The sequence below is a fragment of the Anabrus simplex genome, chromosome 8 (genome assembly GCF_040414725.1).
Source record: "Anabrus simplex isolate iqAnaSimp1 chromosome 8, ASM4041472v1, whole genome shotgun sequence".
Taxonomy (NCBI): Eukaryota; Metazoa; Arthropoda; class Insecta; order Orthoptera; family Tettigoniidae; genus Anabrus; species Anabrus simplex.
The window spans coordinates 34,149,860-34,166,446 of NC_090272.1; the positions used below are offsets into that span (position 1 = coordinate 34,149,860).

At 39.8% G+C, this 16,587-nt stretch overlaps 1 protein-coding gene across 6 annotated transcripts in view; it reads left to right on the top strand.

The window, feature by feature from the left end:
- LOC136879074 (zinc finger protein 143) overlaps positions 1-16,587 on the top strand; it is a 166,788-nt gene that overhangs the window by 136,720 nt on the left and 13,481 nt on the right. For all 6 annotated transcript variants that reach the window (XM_067152825.2, XM_067152824.2, XM_067152827.2 and 3 more), the window contains one exon: positions 7,499-7,597. In XM_067152825.2, the coding sequence (XP_067008926.1) occupies positions 7,499-7,573 (75 nt within the window). In that variant the 3' untranslated portion in view covers positions 7,574-7,597. The remainder of the gene's footprint in view (positions 1-7,498; positions 7,598-16,587) is intronic.

Consider the following 16,587-nt stretch of genomic DNA (forward strand, 5'->3'; position numbering starts at 1 on the left):
ATGACATTCAAAACACGACCAGTGTGTCTAATATTATGAAAGGTCAGTTGTGCTGCAATAGCACTTTCTGGTTCAGTGAGGAAAGTGATGTCAGACGTGCCAACTCTCCTGATTTAAGCGGAAGATTCCCAATTTTGAAAACAATTTCAACAGTTCTCGTATTACTTTAAAATCCTGTGCCTTTCCTCATTTTATCGATAGCTGACCAGGGTATGGCTGGTCCGTAATAGTTCCAGAAACTATTACTGGAAGGCAGAACTGCATCATTCCAAATTATTTTAGTCTACTCTTTGTGTGTTGCTATTGAGCCTTGATGTTGCACATGTTTGAACGCGTGTTTTTTTGTTGTGAGGTGGTCATATTCACTGTTCATTGTGCTATAACTAAATGTACTACAAAAATAACTTGTTGTATATTTTATATAATTTATGAAAGTAAATCCTAGCTGGCTGGAAGTAATGATCGTGTTGAGAGATATTGTAACATAGTGCTTCTTGGTTGTGTGTAGTAATTACTTCTTGACCAAAATGTCAAAGAAATATGGTGCTTTGTTACAGTAGAACCTCGATAATTTGAAATAGGTTCATTCAAAATCCTGTCTGATTTGAATAAACTCTCATTCCCAGAAACATGAGGTACAGATTTGCATGTTATTTTACGGGGTAATTTAAATTCAGAATTTATCCGCGTCTTGAGAGAACGCGTCTTCCGGAATGTGCAAGGGTAGCTTTCCGCACTTTTTTCACTTCGGTGTATCTATGGTGTGCTTCATATTTGCTTAGTTCGAGTAAAACTGTAATTCTTTTGTATTCAGTGCTTTAAGGAATGCCACAATATTATGTAGCAGGCAGTGTGCGAAGAAGCAGAATCTGCGAACACTGGCGATGCCTACAGCTGGCGAAAAACCGTGGCTCGTATAACCAATTTGTACGCACTGAACAATATTGTCAATGCTGATGAAACTATATTTTTTTAATGCCGAACCCAAACGGGCTTATTGTTTTAAAGGAGAGAAGTGCCAGCCGGCAAATCATACAAGGGTGGAGGACATTGTACTATTTTGCAATACACACGGAAGCGAGAGACTTCCTCCCCTTGTCATAGGAAAATTTGATAAGCCACGGTGTTTTAAGGGCGTTGGGCACTTTCAGTGCAAGTGCAAGGCACCTAAAATTTGTAATCCAAAAATAAAGCATATGCAAAGGGAAGCCAGCATAATTTGTCCTCGTCTTTGAATCATGTGTTTTTTCCGTTCTTTGCATGAGGTTATATTTGCCAGTGATTTATCAAAGTGAATAATAATTTGAATAATGTAAATGCACCTTGTTGCATACATTTCTGAAATAGGTGGTTTTTTTTTTTTTTTTTTTTTTTTTTTTTTTTTTTTTTTTTCATGGCATTTGAAAGGTTTAAACTGTGAATCAAGGTTATTGCATGCATTAATGGGTCTTGGAATACTTTGTGACGAGAGAAATGCCATGGCAGGATTCGTACAAGTATAGAGTCACTGAACTGTGCTGTAATGCAGACAGAAGCAAGAAACTTTCTCCCCTCGTCGTAGGAAAATTCGATAGGCCATGATGTTTTAAGGGCATCGGGTACTTTCTGTACATGTACATCTAAAATGTATACAGTACAGGAATCTAACGAATAGAGCACTTGCACAGGGGAGCCAGCATACATTTCCCCTCGTCTTTGAATCATGTTCTTTTTTTTTTTTTTGTTTTTTTCTTTGTGTGAGGTTTTGTTTGTAAATGAGTTATCCAAGTGCATTATTTGAATATTGTAAATGCACCTTGTTGGATACATATTGGAAATAATTTTTTTCATGGCAATTGTAAGGTTTAAACTGTAAAAAAAACTGTGAATCAAGGTTAATTGTATGTAGTAATGGTCTTAGAATATTTTTTGATGCAGCAAGGGTTGGCATTTCTGAATTACGAGTTGGCAGTTAATTCGAAATCACATAATTCAAAGTCTGATTTTTACGCCCCAACGACTTTGAATTAACAAGGTTTTACTGTATTTGTTTATCATGTCAAAAGCAAGAAACATTACATATACAGCTTGGTCGGAAACAATGTGAACTGGGTATATGAGCATTAGAGGGTTGGTCATGGTGATATCTCGCACCGTTGTCATTTTATCAGCTGCTGAAGTTAGCCACGCTTTGTGGACTTTGCGCAGCACTGCTGCTAAATCTGCACGTGACTTGAGAACGACTTGAGAGCCATGCCAAGAAATCAGCATCAAACACAAACACACCGCTGGTTTCAGGCAGTGTCACCGTAGCGTGATGCTGTAAGCTCGGAGGCCCGCATTCCGACTCCTCTATTCTGGTGATCTCATGTCGGTCTTAAGTCATGAACAGCGCTGCGCAAGGTTCATTTGAACTCACCTGCGAAGTGATCTGATTGGTTAACTTCAGCAGCTCATACAATGGCACCGGTGTGAGATATCAAATTATTTCTTTCAAATTATTCAAATTCAGCAAGACCAACCCTCTAACACTGATATACCCGGTTCATGTTGTTTCTTTAAGTCTGTTAGAAAATGTTTTTCTTCATCATGTGACTGCTTGGTACACATATTTCCATTCCAAGATGAAAGTTTTGCTTGGCTTGGTGTTTAAAGGGGCCTAACATCGAAGGTCATTGGCCCGATGAAAGTTTTAATGAATGTGGAAGGTTGCAATATTTCTGCAGTTAGTAATGCATCATTACCTATCTTCATATTTTTCATAAACAAGTTTCCAGACATTCTGACTAGTGAAACAGAATGTTTGTAGATAAGGCAATAGATGCTCTACAATTCCAGTTTCGTAACTTTCTGTTGGAAGATATAACAGACTTGGAGATCTGATGTTCAGTGGGTATTGATAGGACAGATGGAATCAGGTGACTCTTCAAGGTATGCTTGCTATTTTATCAGTTCCCCGTTGCAGTGTGGAGTATGAGAGGATTTCTATCACAGTAGCAAACACAAAATCACAGTTCAGTTCTATGCTTTCTGAAAAGACTTTGGAGAAACTTTTAATCTTAAAATCTGTTCATAAAGGCAAGTGCTTTGAGTAAAAATTTAGTTCAGCATCTCTAAAGAGGTTTAAGTAAGCTACGGTGTGTTGAAGACTAGTTAAGACTAGTCATGTGGTGTTTAGCAGGTTGAAAGATGAGGAGTCATATGTTCCTAATATGTGCAGTATTTAGTATTCACTTATAAATAATGAAAAATATGTGATAGTTTATGTCCAGGGTTAATTAGATGTTCATTTTTGACAGACCTATGAAGGTGGTTTGAAAAGTCCGTGCAAAGTCTGAGAGATAGCACCACCGGCGCGTATCGAGGTCATGTTTAGTTAGTAGCATCTCTTGAATGAATGCACACCAAGTTTGAGCCATATTGGTCTATTTCTTTGTGTTTGGCATTCGTGTGAATCAAGGAAGTCGAGTGATTTTCAAAAAGTGGACAAAAAAGAATTTTGTGTGGTGATTATACATTACTTTATGAAAGGCAAAACGCCTCAGGAGACCGAAGAGAAGATTGATAAACATTATGGTGACTCTGCATCTTCGATTAGAACAGTTTATAAGTGGTTTCCAAAATTTTGGACTGGCCATATGGGCACAAGTGACGCTGAGCGTTCTGGACGGCCTGTGGAGGTTACGAATCCAGAAATCATTGATCAAATCCATGATATGGTGATGGATGACAGAAGAGTTAAGGTGCGTGAGATTGCTAGTGCTGTGAGCATCTCGACTGAACGGGTACATAATATTTTGCATAAACATTTGGACATGAGAAAGCTATCCACAAGATGGGTGCCGCAATTGCTCACGCATGACCAAAAATGGAATCGTGTGAAGTGTTGCAAGGATGGTTTGCAGCTGTTCCAGAAGAATCCGGAGGACTTTAAGCGTCGTTTCATCACTGTGGATGAAACATGGATACATTACTATACTCCTGAGACCAAACAACAATCTAAACAATGGGTTACCACAGGGGAATCTGCATCAAAAAAGGCGAAGACCGTTCCTTCGGCCGGAAAGGGTTATGGCGACTGTCTTTTGGGATTCGCAAGGGATAATCCTCATCGACTATCTGGAAAATGGTAAAACTATTACAGGTGCATATTATTCATCGTTATTGTACCGTTTCAAAACCGAGTTGCAAGAAAAACGCCCGTGATTGGCCCACAAGAAAGTCCTTTTCCATCACGACAACGCACCAGCACATACCTCAGCAGTTGTGGTCGCAAAATGAATGGAAATAGGATTCCAACTCGTTTCACATCCCTCCTATTCTCCAGGCTTGGCTCCCTCGGACTACTATTTGTTCCCCAATTTGAAGAAATGGCTCGCGGGACAAAGATTTTTTTCAAACGAGGAGGTGATTGCAAACACTAACGGATATTTTGCAGACTTAGACAAATCCTATTATTCGGAAGGGATCAGCAAACTAGAACATCGTTGGATGAAGTGTATAAGCCTAAAAGGAGACTATGTCAAAAAATAAAAAGGGTTTACCCCAAATACGTAAGTAGTTGTTATTTTTGCAGGGACTTTTCAAACGCCCCTCGTACATACTACTTTTGCTGCCTGTTCGTGCAAATTAAGTACTGTAAGGGGTATTTTAATTTTATTAAGTTTATTGAGGAAAATAAACCACCCAAAAATGCTTCGATGATGGTTTCACATGAGGCACATATAGGAGAATAATGATCTTGATCAGGGAGGGTAACAGAAGTAGACTAAGGCAGCAATGGGTGGACCTAGTTTTAAACGGTTCATTGATAAGAGGTGTGGAAGCAAACAAGGCCTCAGAGCTAGAGGCATGTAGTTAATTCACAGAAGCTTGCAAACTGAATGCTGAAAGGCATTGTATATATGTTTGAATGAACCAATTCGGTAAGAATCTCATAATTAATCTCAAAATATGTTTTCTAGGTTGATTTTTTCTGCAAACTATGACATACAAACACTTATTGAATGCCACCTTTTCCAGATGGGTAGCCTGTAGATCATCCTGGACTCATTTTTTAGATCTTTTCATACTCCACAATTCTTTTATATGTACCTGGGGTCTATCATTAACGGTTTAGGCAGCATAAGTTAAGAGAGTGCTCAGATGGCCTTTTTGTTTGTCCTCCATCGCTAAAATAAATACGGTTCTGTTTCCTATTGTTGTGGATTAATTTTCCATACACCTGATAAATGCCCTATACAGCCGTGAAAATTGCATCAGTGGTTCTTGAGATTAACCTGCATAAACAATAGACACCAACCAGGGACTTCATTTCTTAATAAGTATACACTGACTTAGCAAATGTCATGGGATAGTCACCTAATAGCGTGTGGGGCCTTCTCTGGCCCTGCGAACTGCAGTGAGACGCCTTGGAAGTGAGTCGACAAGTCCCTGGTAGTGCTCTGGACGCAGCTGACACCAAATCGTTTGCAGAGTGGCCGCCAATGCTGGTCTGTTCGTGGGTGCAGGATCCATGGCACGGAGCCTGCGTTCCAGGACATCCCAGATATGCTCGATAGGGTTCATATCGAGGCTCCTGGGTGGCCATGGCAGTCATTGGACCTCCGCTGCATGTTCCTGGAACCATTACCGGGCAATGTGGTGACGCGTTATCATCTTGAAACACCGCAGAACCGTCTGGGCGCTGGAAGGCCAAAAATGGGTGGAGATGGTCTCCGAGCTGCTCAACATATCGCGTACCATTCAAAGTCTCTTCCAGCACAACTAGGGGGCACATTCCATACCAGGAAAATGCACCCCAGACCATAACAGAGACACCAGCGCCCTGGACCACACCTTCGAGGCAGGCGGGATCCTTCGCTTCTTGTGGTCTGCGCCATACACGGTGCCTCCCATCGGCATGGTGCAGTTGAAATAGTGATTTGTCCGACCATATCACGTTACGCCATTGTTCCAGTGTCCATCCCTGGTGGCTGGCGACAAATGCGCGTCGTCGTGCCCGACGACGCTGGGTTAACAGTAGCACCAGTGTGCGGCGCTGGCTCCCATACCCCATAGAACCCATGTGCCTGTGTTGAATTGAGTCGTGATTTGTTGCACGGTTGCCCGTCTGTCACTATTGACAATCCGTCTCGGATGTCGCCTGTCACGGTCATCGAGGGTGGCTGGACGGCCAGTCGTTCGTCTGTTGTGGACGGTGACACCCGCATTCAACCATTCACAATACACCCTGGACACGGTTGATCGTGTGAAGCCAAATTCCCGCACTACTTCCGAAATCGCACTTCCCATCCGTCGGGCACCGACCACCATACCCCGTTCGAACAGTGTCAGCTCACGACAACGTTCCATGTTACACCTGTCACATGCACAGCTAAGTGCTCACAAGGTTTCCTATACAATTGCCGCTGGCACAGACAACACATCTGCGCATCAGTGCTCCGCTATAACATGACATTTGCTCATTCAGTATAGGCTTCTGCTACCTATATTCAATTTTCATTCTTAGGTCTTACGTGTGTTGTGTCAGTTGTGCAAAGAGTGGGGGGGAAAAAAAACCAGCACCAAAAAATGAGAAGTAGTAGACAAATTCAAGTATTTAGAAAGTGAGCTGATGATTCAAAACTGAATGTGGAAATTGGAAGGTGGATGCAACTTAGGAGTGCTTTTTTAAAATCAGTCAATCAATCAATCAATCAATATCAATCAATCAGTCATCAGTGATGTGCATTTAGGGCTACCGCCCAGGTGGCAGATGACCTATCAACAGTTTACCTACTCTTTTCTTAAATGTTTTCAAAGAACTTGGAAATTTATTGAATACTTCTCTTGATAAATTATTCCAATTATTCCTCGTCTTATAAATGATTAATCACCCCAATTTGTCCTCTTAAATTCCAACTTTATCTTCTCTACTTTTACAAGCTCCACTCAACCTTATTTATCTGCCAAGGGCACGCCAGCTCGAGCAGCTCGTCTCCTTACTCTCAAGTTTACTCAGTTTTCAAAACACTAATCTTTTGTTGGAAATCACCAAGAACAAATCACGCTGGTTTCCTTTGTATCTCTTGCAGTTCTCTTATAAAGTTATCCTGGTGTGGGTCCTGTGCACTGAAACCATACTCTATCACGGAGTACAAAGTCTGTAATGAAGATGACGAGATTGTCCTTCTCCTTTTGTGTTGTCATTGTGTTTACGTGTTATGTGTTGCTGTTCTTTTCTTTCTATATATGATTCGAGTTGTTACTGTTTTTATTCCCTTTTGGAATATAAGACTGTTTGGAAAACTTGATGCTGTGTTGCAAGGACTCATCAACCCTGCTGTTTTCAAACCACTATCAACATGGGGAAATTTTACCCTTATGAAATACCATATCTCTGAAGACATATTTACATGTGCATTCTACTTTTTTTTAAAGCTCTAATCTCATGTGATACATTCTGAAAGATGTTGAATTGAGCCATTATGAACTGTTATGCTGATTTGCTTTTTTTAATGTATTCTAAAATTTATAGCAACTGGGTGTCACAACAACGCAGGCTACCATAGTAGAAGAAGCAACAGTGGATGCTAGCAATGACTCGGGTTAGACAATACTTCCTCAGTAACATAATGTAAGTATAATGAAAGTTTTAAGTCCTTTTTTATTTTTTTACGTAGCAGCGACCCAGATAGGTCTTATGGCGACGATGGGATAGAAAAGGCCTAAGAGTGCCAGCTGTGCATACCTAATCACTTTTGCTATTTGCTTTACGTTGCACCGACACAGATATGTCTTATGGCGACGATGGGCTAGGAAAGGTCTAGGAAGTGGAAGGAAGCGGCCGTGGCCTTAATTAAGGTACAGCCCCTGCATTTGCCTGGTGTGAAAATGGGAAACCACGGAAAACCATCTTCAGGGCTGTCGACAGTGGGGCTCGAACCCACTATTTCCCGATTACTGGATACTGGCCGCACTTGAGCAAACCTAATCACATGGCGAACTTGCCTGGTTTTAAGAACTGTCAAGTACAGGAGGGTGTCTTCATTCTGTTGATGTTGGTAGTATCACAGTTCAACATCATCCTCATCATCATGATCTTGAACTGTTCCTCATAACGGCTAATGGTGAGGATCCATAACCTAACTTGCTACCATGACATCGCCCTTTCCTTTGATAAGATTATTGTAGAAATCATTTACCAACAGAACCATATTCTTCTTCTACTGAATTGCATGAATTGGGCATTGCACACTGATCCACTAAGCCATGATTCTGCAGAGAGAATTCTCAACAATGTTGGGATTAGCAGTGCTATTACGTAATGAAGGTTCGTCCTGTATGCTAATATTGTGACTTCCATATTGTAATCTATGTGTAATAGGCATCCAAAAATTGCTGATTTTGTATCCAAAGAATACCGTATTTCATGGCATAATCGTCGCCACCGCGTAATCGTCGCATCCTTTATTTTCAATACAAAAATCGGACTTTAAACCTTTAATTACATAATCGTCGCACGTCCAAATTTTGTTCACTAATCTGGTTAAAAGGTAAATGGAACTGAATGCGCAATTTAAATACGTGTATGGTTTATGGGCAATTTGGCAACACAGTCACGTTTGCGCCATGTTGCACAACGTATAAATAAATAATACCGGTATATGTACGACGCATGGCTTACCGGTAGACTATCGGCAGTTTGACAACGTGGTCGCGAGACAGTGTACTATTTATTCACCACCTACATATTATGCTTACCGGTAGGCTATCGGCAGTTTGACAACGTGGTCGCGAGACAGTGTACTATTTATACACCACCTACATATTATGAGTTCCCATTTGAAATACGTAAGGCTGTAAGTTATCGCTTATCGGCAACGTCGCCAGGAAATACCGGCTAGGTAGGTTGAATGGACCTCGAACCAGCCCTCAGATACAGGTAAAATTTCCTGACCCGGCCGTGAATTGAACCCGAGGCCTCCGTGTAAGAGGCAAGCACGCTACCCCCACACCATGGGGCCGGCTCCTGTGTTATTGCGCACGAAGTGAAATCCAAGACGATAACGCAGATTTCCACGGAATTATTCAGCCGAATTATTTACGATGTCTCAGTTGTCATCGCTAGACTCTTATCTTACTACTACGTCATAAGTGTCCGGGCATGGGATGAAAACTTTTATCCAAGCAGTCAAGATAATTATTATCCAATGCTATTAAAGTTTTATTTTATAAACTCGTCAGTAATGTAATGTAAAATCATCAATAACTGGGAAGAAATATTAACCTAATTACCGTATGTTTAAAAGAAATTGAAAAAAATGAATGTTTGTTACTGACGTCTCGGAATACAGTCAACTATACAGTAGATCTACACCGCGCTAGCTAGAGCTCCGGTTTGCGAGCTTTGCGCAAGCGCAGTAGTGTGTCGCAACCAACGAGCTAAACTGATAAATTGTTGCATGCTTCCTTGCTGCCTAACAGTATTGGCTGCTCTGGAATGGACAGATCACAGATGCATTTATTTGTTTCAGATTTACGTGATTACTGTAGACATGTGTGCGTGAGAATTTGTTTTTAATTTGTGTTTTGAGTGTTTGCAGAAATAATTTGTTTTAATAGTGAACAATTACGGAAAGTCATTTATATCGCAAAACATTAACGTGTGAAGCATTTATAAGCGATTATGGGTAAATATAGAAACTATTCTGCGGGCTTCAAGCTAAGCGTAATTGCCTTTGCTGAACAGCACGGGAACAGAGCTGCAGAAAGAAATTTTTCTGTGAGTGAAAAGTTGGTGCATGACTGGCGGAAAGTAAAAAACAAGCTAAAAAGCACAAACCCTTCTAGACGCGCGTTTAGAGGTCCTAAAACAGGGAAGTTTCCTATAATTGACGAAGAAGTGTTTAGGTACGTCAGTGAAATACGTAACAATGGCTGCAGTGTATCATATGAAATGTTACAAATTAAGGGACAGGAGGTAGCGCGCAAACACAACATACCGGTAACTCAGTTTAAGGCGACTCGTGGGTGGATTAAGGGGTTCATGCGACGACACAATCTGTCAGTGCGAAGGAGAACAACACTAAGCCAAAAGTTGCCTGCTGATTACACGGACAAGATTGTAAATTTTCACCGATTTGTCATACGTTTGCGCAAGGAAACTTCGTACTTGCTTTCTCAAATCGGTAATGCCGATCAGACTCCAATCTTTTTTGATATGCCTCGCAACAGCACTATTGCGCTAAAAGGATCACGGAGTGTATTAATGAAAACCAGCGGTAGTGAGAAGTTGCGATGCACGGCAATGCTAGCCATTACAGCTGACGGGAGAAAGTTGCCGCCTTACATAATTTTCAAGAGGAAAACGATGCCTAAGAATATACAGTTTCCCCGTGGAATTCATGTACGAGTGCAACCAAAGGGTTGGATGGACGTAGAACTCATGCTGGACTGGGTTAAAACTGTGTGGAATAGAAGACCTGGTGCACTACTAAAACAACCAGCTCTGCTTGTTTTAGATAGTTTCCGAGGTCACCTCGTGAACGAAGTGAAGCAAATTCTCACTACAAATAAGACACGACAGATAGTCATTCCTGGTGGCCTAACATCTGTTTTGCAGCCACTAGACGCATGTGTTAATAAACCGTTTAAAGACCACTTACGTCGATTTTACAACGAGTGGATGATGAGCGGCGATCAGCAATTGACGCCCGCCGGAAATATCAGGCGTCCACCCTTGGACTTGTTATGCTCGTGGGTGAAGAAGAGTTGGGATCTTATACCACCTGAACTAGTCTCCAAGAGCTTCAAAAGGACTGGGATTTCGAATGCACTAGACGGTTCCGAAGATGACGCAGTGTGGCAGGGATACGAAGAATCTGATACTGGTATTAACAGAGGCGAGGACGGCGCATCAGATAGCGAAACCTGCGATAGCGACACCGAAGATTTGGAATAAATTGCGTACCGGTAAGTCCGCATTTCACAACAAAGCGATAATTTTTTGCAAGTGTAATATTTTAACTTTAATACTCAAATTAATGACAAATTAACTTAATACGTTCATTTTTATTTTCAGGTTGGAAAAACGTTCGCCGAATTGTTGCGAAAAATTATGAATTTTGTTTTGGACTATTTTAATTATTTTGATGTATAAATGCGAGTATTACGTGCATCTTAAATTTGTATCAAATACAATTTAGTTATAAATACATTTTTTGAGTAATACAAATACTGGTATTAAATATTCATCGTATAATGGTCGCACCCTACAATTTTTTTCGAAAATTTTGGTATAAAAAGTGCGACGATTATGCCGTGAAATACGGTACTGCAATGTGTTTGAAACATCAGCAAACTGTAAGGAATGTACAGAAAACAACAACACAGTTTAACCCGGAAGAAGAACTAAATAACTCGACAGGCCGTGGAAGCTTCACGAAATCTTGGATTAGTTTTGACAGACCAGAAATCATAAAAGTTATTTATTAACTAAGCCTAAAAAAAAAAATTGCCCTAAAAATAGGATTACAAATATCCTTTGAGAAAACTGAGATCATGTCCATGAAACCCACAAACGTAAATAAAGTCTTCATAAATCATCAAGGAAACATATTTCTACAATTTAACTATCACACACAACTTAAACAAGATAGGAACATGGATAAATAGAAGTAAGAAAATGAAAAAAGCCCAGTTTCTAACCTGGTTAACGTGTAATAAGAAACGCCTGTCAATACACACATAGATCCAATGCTATAAAACCGTAACTCTACTGGAAGCTACTTACGCTTGTAGAACCCTGATCCAAATTAAAAACAAAAGAAGAACTGATTTGCTCCTCAAAACTGAAAGAAGAATTATCAGAACTTGCATAAATAAAAAAATACCAGGTCAAAGAAGTCTGGAGAATCCTTCCTGTCTGTCGAGAGATTGACCCAATCACCAGCCCAATGAAGAAGAAAAGAATCTCCTATTTTTTTCACCTCATGCTACTGCCAGGAAATTGGCTTTTATGAAAACTAGTGATGAGAAATCTTGGAAAGAAAACAGGAGGGCAATGGATCCATGAAATTCAATAAGATGTCAAAGCAGTTAGACTTGAGATAGCAGATGCAGAGAACAGAAATAAAATTAACACCCTTCTTAACACTCATACATTTTCAGCAAGAATGATACTTAGAAAGGCTGTAGTGATTTCAGACAAATTGATAAAATTGCAGTCAGAATGAATGAAGAAGTACTGGGCAGATCACAAGAACCAAACAGTACAACCTTCAAAGAGAAAGTGAACGAGGAACGACTCAGGTGGTCCGATGTGGCCAGTGAAGTTAATGATAATACTAACTGTTAAAAGTAAAAAAATAAAATGGCTGCCTCTTTAACAAACGAATGGACAGACACAAAAAAGAAGAAAGACGTCATTGTGAGTCATTATATTCCAATCAAATGGGAGTGGCTTCACTAATCTCATAATTTGAATAATGTTTAAGAAAGAAGAGATACTAGCCTCTCTATGAATGGTACTTACAGAATGAACTGCTTGTGACAAAGGCATGTCATGGTTCCCTCTGGTGGAACTTTCTGGGTTAAAGCAGACCGTTCCTGGATTAGTCTGTTTCTTAGCAGTATGGCAAAGTATTTGTCTAATTTTTATAGGAGCCACCAGCATTAGATCTCGAGACCTATACTTCTTAAGGAGGACAACCACTGTGGTACTAGTTGAGGATTACCTGTAGTCACTATAATATCAACTAGGTCAATTTTTGTACTTCTATGGTTTTTAGAATCAACCCTTCAATTATTCAAGCCAATCTTGAACATTGTCACTCATGGAAGGGCCCATTTTAGAGAGATCTTTTTCTCACTCTTGAAGATTTATGATATCTGAAGCCTTCTCTTTTCAGTTTCGACTCAGTCAATTTATAACTGTTAGGCTCTTCAGTCTGTAGAAACTAATTTTCAATAAATATATTCACAAACTACCTGAAAAAGAAACAATTTCCTCAAAATAGAATGACATGTTTCGTTCTTGAAAGAACATCGTCAAATCACACTGAAATATATTTAGAAATGTATGAACATTTATGTTTATTGCTGTTTAAATACTTAAAAAAATGAAATTTGGAACTTATGTTAATGAAATCTTCTCCTCTCTCTCCAAAAGAGTGGAGAAAAGTCTCAGAAGAAGACTCCATCTCCCTCCATAGACCTTCAGCTGAATCAATACCATACTGGTCAAGGAATGTGCATGTGCTTTAACTTAAAGCACAAGTCAAGTTGCTGCATGGACAATCTACGTGACTGTGGTGCAGTTCAGAGGATACATCACATAGAATGGAATACGAGGCCATTGCGTGCGTCAAGTCCTGCGACTTCATTGAATGGTTGTGGAACGTCTTTTTGATTGTACTATATATGGGAAACCAATATATAGAAGCTGTCGATGAGTACATCTCTCTTGGACACAAGATAAAACTTGGAAAAGACAACCAACGTGCAGAAATTCCTCGCAGAATAGGTATGAGTTGGACAACATTCCGAAAACTAAGATTCATCCTCACCAACAAGGATGTTCCAATTAACCTTAAGACCAAGGTTTATAATACGTGCGTGCTGCCAGTTACTGCTTACGGTCTGGAAACAATGACTCTGACGAAGAAAAGTGCTCGCAAGCTTCAGTGAACACAACGAGCCATGGAGCGACAGATACTAGGGATCAGCCTTAGGGATAAGATCCGTTCAGAGGACATCAGGAGAAGAACTAATGTAACAGACATCCTAGAGAGAGTAGCAAGACTAAAATGGCAATGGGTAGGACACGTAGCTCGACAAGACTACAACAGGTGGACCTCTAGGATTGTTTACTGGAGACCATGGGGACACAAGAGAGGCATTGGAAGACCCCAGAAGAGATGGCTTGACGACATAAAGCTGTTGGTTGGAACACGCTGGTTCCAAGTGGCTCAAGACCGAAGATGATGGAGGCATATGGAAGAGGCCTATATCCAGCAGTGGATTGAAATAGGCTAGAAAAGAAGAAGAAGATTGTTTACATTAACTCTTTCCCGCGGGCTGCATAGTAGAGCGTACTCTACTTTCAAACCGACTTCCTCTGCCATCTGTCTGCTAAACGTATAACATACCTGCCAACTTTTACGGTTTGTCCATACAATTTATGTAAATTGCAGCATTTTATGGTTTTACAGGTGGATGGTGTCATTTTATGACTTCACAGACAAAAATTTGAAACATTAACATTCAATAATCGCTCCACTTCCGTACAATCAATTGTTTGTGTGGGTCGAAGCACGCTCAGTCTTGGTCGAAGGCAAGTCCACGATAGTCGGTAACTCATTGTTTGATATGATTGGTATTTTTAACCCTGTGATGTTTGTGTCATTATTGGAACTGAAGTTAAGGCTGGGATAATAGTTCTTCTGTGTGAATCTTAGGTATATTATAGATAAGAAAGGTTCCACCTTATCAATACAAGTTTTATTTATATAAGATCCTACTTACAGTACCGGTTTCGACTTTTTATACAGTCATCCTCAGCTGTACATTAGTACCTTCACATAAGTCAAAGTTGCTTAATATGCCTTCTTCTTCTTCTTCTTTTCTAGCCTATTTCAATCCACTGCTGGATATAGGCCTCTTCCATGTGCTTCCATCGTCTTCGGTCTTGAGCCACTTGGAACCAGCGTGTTCCAGCCAACAGCTCTATGTCGTCGAGCCATCTCTTCAGGGGTCTTCCAATGCCTCTCTTGTGTCCCCATGGTCTCCAGTGAACAATCCTAGAGGTCCACCTGTTGTAGTCTTGTCGAGCTACGTGTCCTACCCATTGCCTAGTAAAAAGTCATGTAATGGAATGTGTTCAACGTTCAAATTGGGCATGTTTCAAAGTAAAAGCTGGCTATATGTACAATCTAAAAATGAGTGTGGGTGTATCTTTAGGCCTAAAATTCATGTGGATTAACTTATTTTAAAAGTACAGGTACATAAACACTTTAAAATATATAGTACATATTAAAATTACATATTAAAAAATATACAGTTATAATGACTAGGAACACTTCATTAAAATGAGTTTAACATCTTGCGTTTGTCGATTTTCTTATTTTTATCCGATATAAATGGAGAATATCCGTGCTTGTATTCATGATTAGTATGATTAATACATTCTTCAGTTATTGATGACAAGTCTAATGTGTAACCAGAGGTAGATATGCGCAGCTGTGATTGAATGTTGCCTTAAAGTATTAAAATACAGTCTGCTTTTGTGCATAAGTGTCAATTGCAGAATGGTGGCTCTTTTCTCATCTATAATTGCTGATGTATGTCTGTAAGAAACGAAAAATGGAGTTAGGAATTTATAATCTGAAGAATGCCTGCTTGTATGTGTGTTTCCGTAATGAATACTTACTATTGCTGCCGTGGTTGGGTTGCGTTAGATTTGGCTGCCTGGCGTGTACTGTATCGTGTTCTCTTGGTGTTAGTGTCCGCTGCTGTGAGGGGAATGGAGGGGTGGGTGAGGAGAGTTGTTGTCGTTGTATTGATAAGGTGGAACCTTTCTTATCTATAATATACGAGAACTATCAATATGGAAAATGAAACTAATAAATCAAGATGAATCTTAGGTGTCGACAGGTTCTGCTCCGAAAATTCTTTATTCCGCTCCTTTTGCTTGTTGTGATTTAACCTATATTCTTTGACCACATGAGTGTTGTTCTTTGTTCATGAAGTTGGTGTTCCAAGAAAGTTTTGGCCTTTTAAGGTTATGACATATTTTAATGAAGTGTTCGAGTTTTTGTGTTATAACTTCGTGCTTCACAGTTTCCTGTATTCGTTGGACCAATTACATTCGTTCCAGTGACCGGGTATACCGCTATTAGCGAAGCCCATTAAATTATAAAGAAGAAGAAGAACTACATTCGTTCCACATGTGTGTATGCTTTTTACCAGGTGCATATTCTTTGTTCACGAGGTTAGCATCATGTTCATTTAATGCTTTAAGATTTTGTGTGCTTTGACATGTTTTAATGAAATGTTTGACTGCCTCGAGTGTTTATGTTATAATTTTATGTGCCGTTCAGTGATCCAGGTTCATTTTGATTTTCAGTGCACATCGAAACATTTGTCTCTTATATTTTCATACGCTACATTCCTATTGTAGATTATCATGAATAAATCCAATAAGAAACAGTACTTCCAGACATTTAAAGAATCATATTCTGTTGATTTTCCGTGCATACTATAATCAAGAAAGGGGGGAAAATTTGCCTTTTGCACGGTATGTGGGTGTGATATTAATATTTAATATCGTGGAAGAAGTGATTTAAGTGATGTTGAGTTAGTTTTGGCATTCAGACTTCAAACATAGTGAATGACTCCAGGATACAGATAAATACCTTTTCTTTTCATCATTGAGAATCTACTTTTGTACTGCCTGTGACTATATCATCAACAAGTTTCCACTCTAGTGCAACACCCCCCCTTCCCTAGCGATATTCTAAGATGTAAAATCATGCATACGTAGGGAAAAACGAGGCATGAACTGCGACAAGAAAAGGCCAGCAGAGAAGAGCCTTGAACTGGAAACGATCCTCATTATTGATGAAT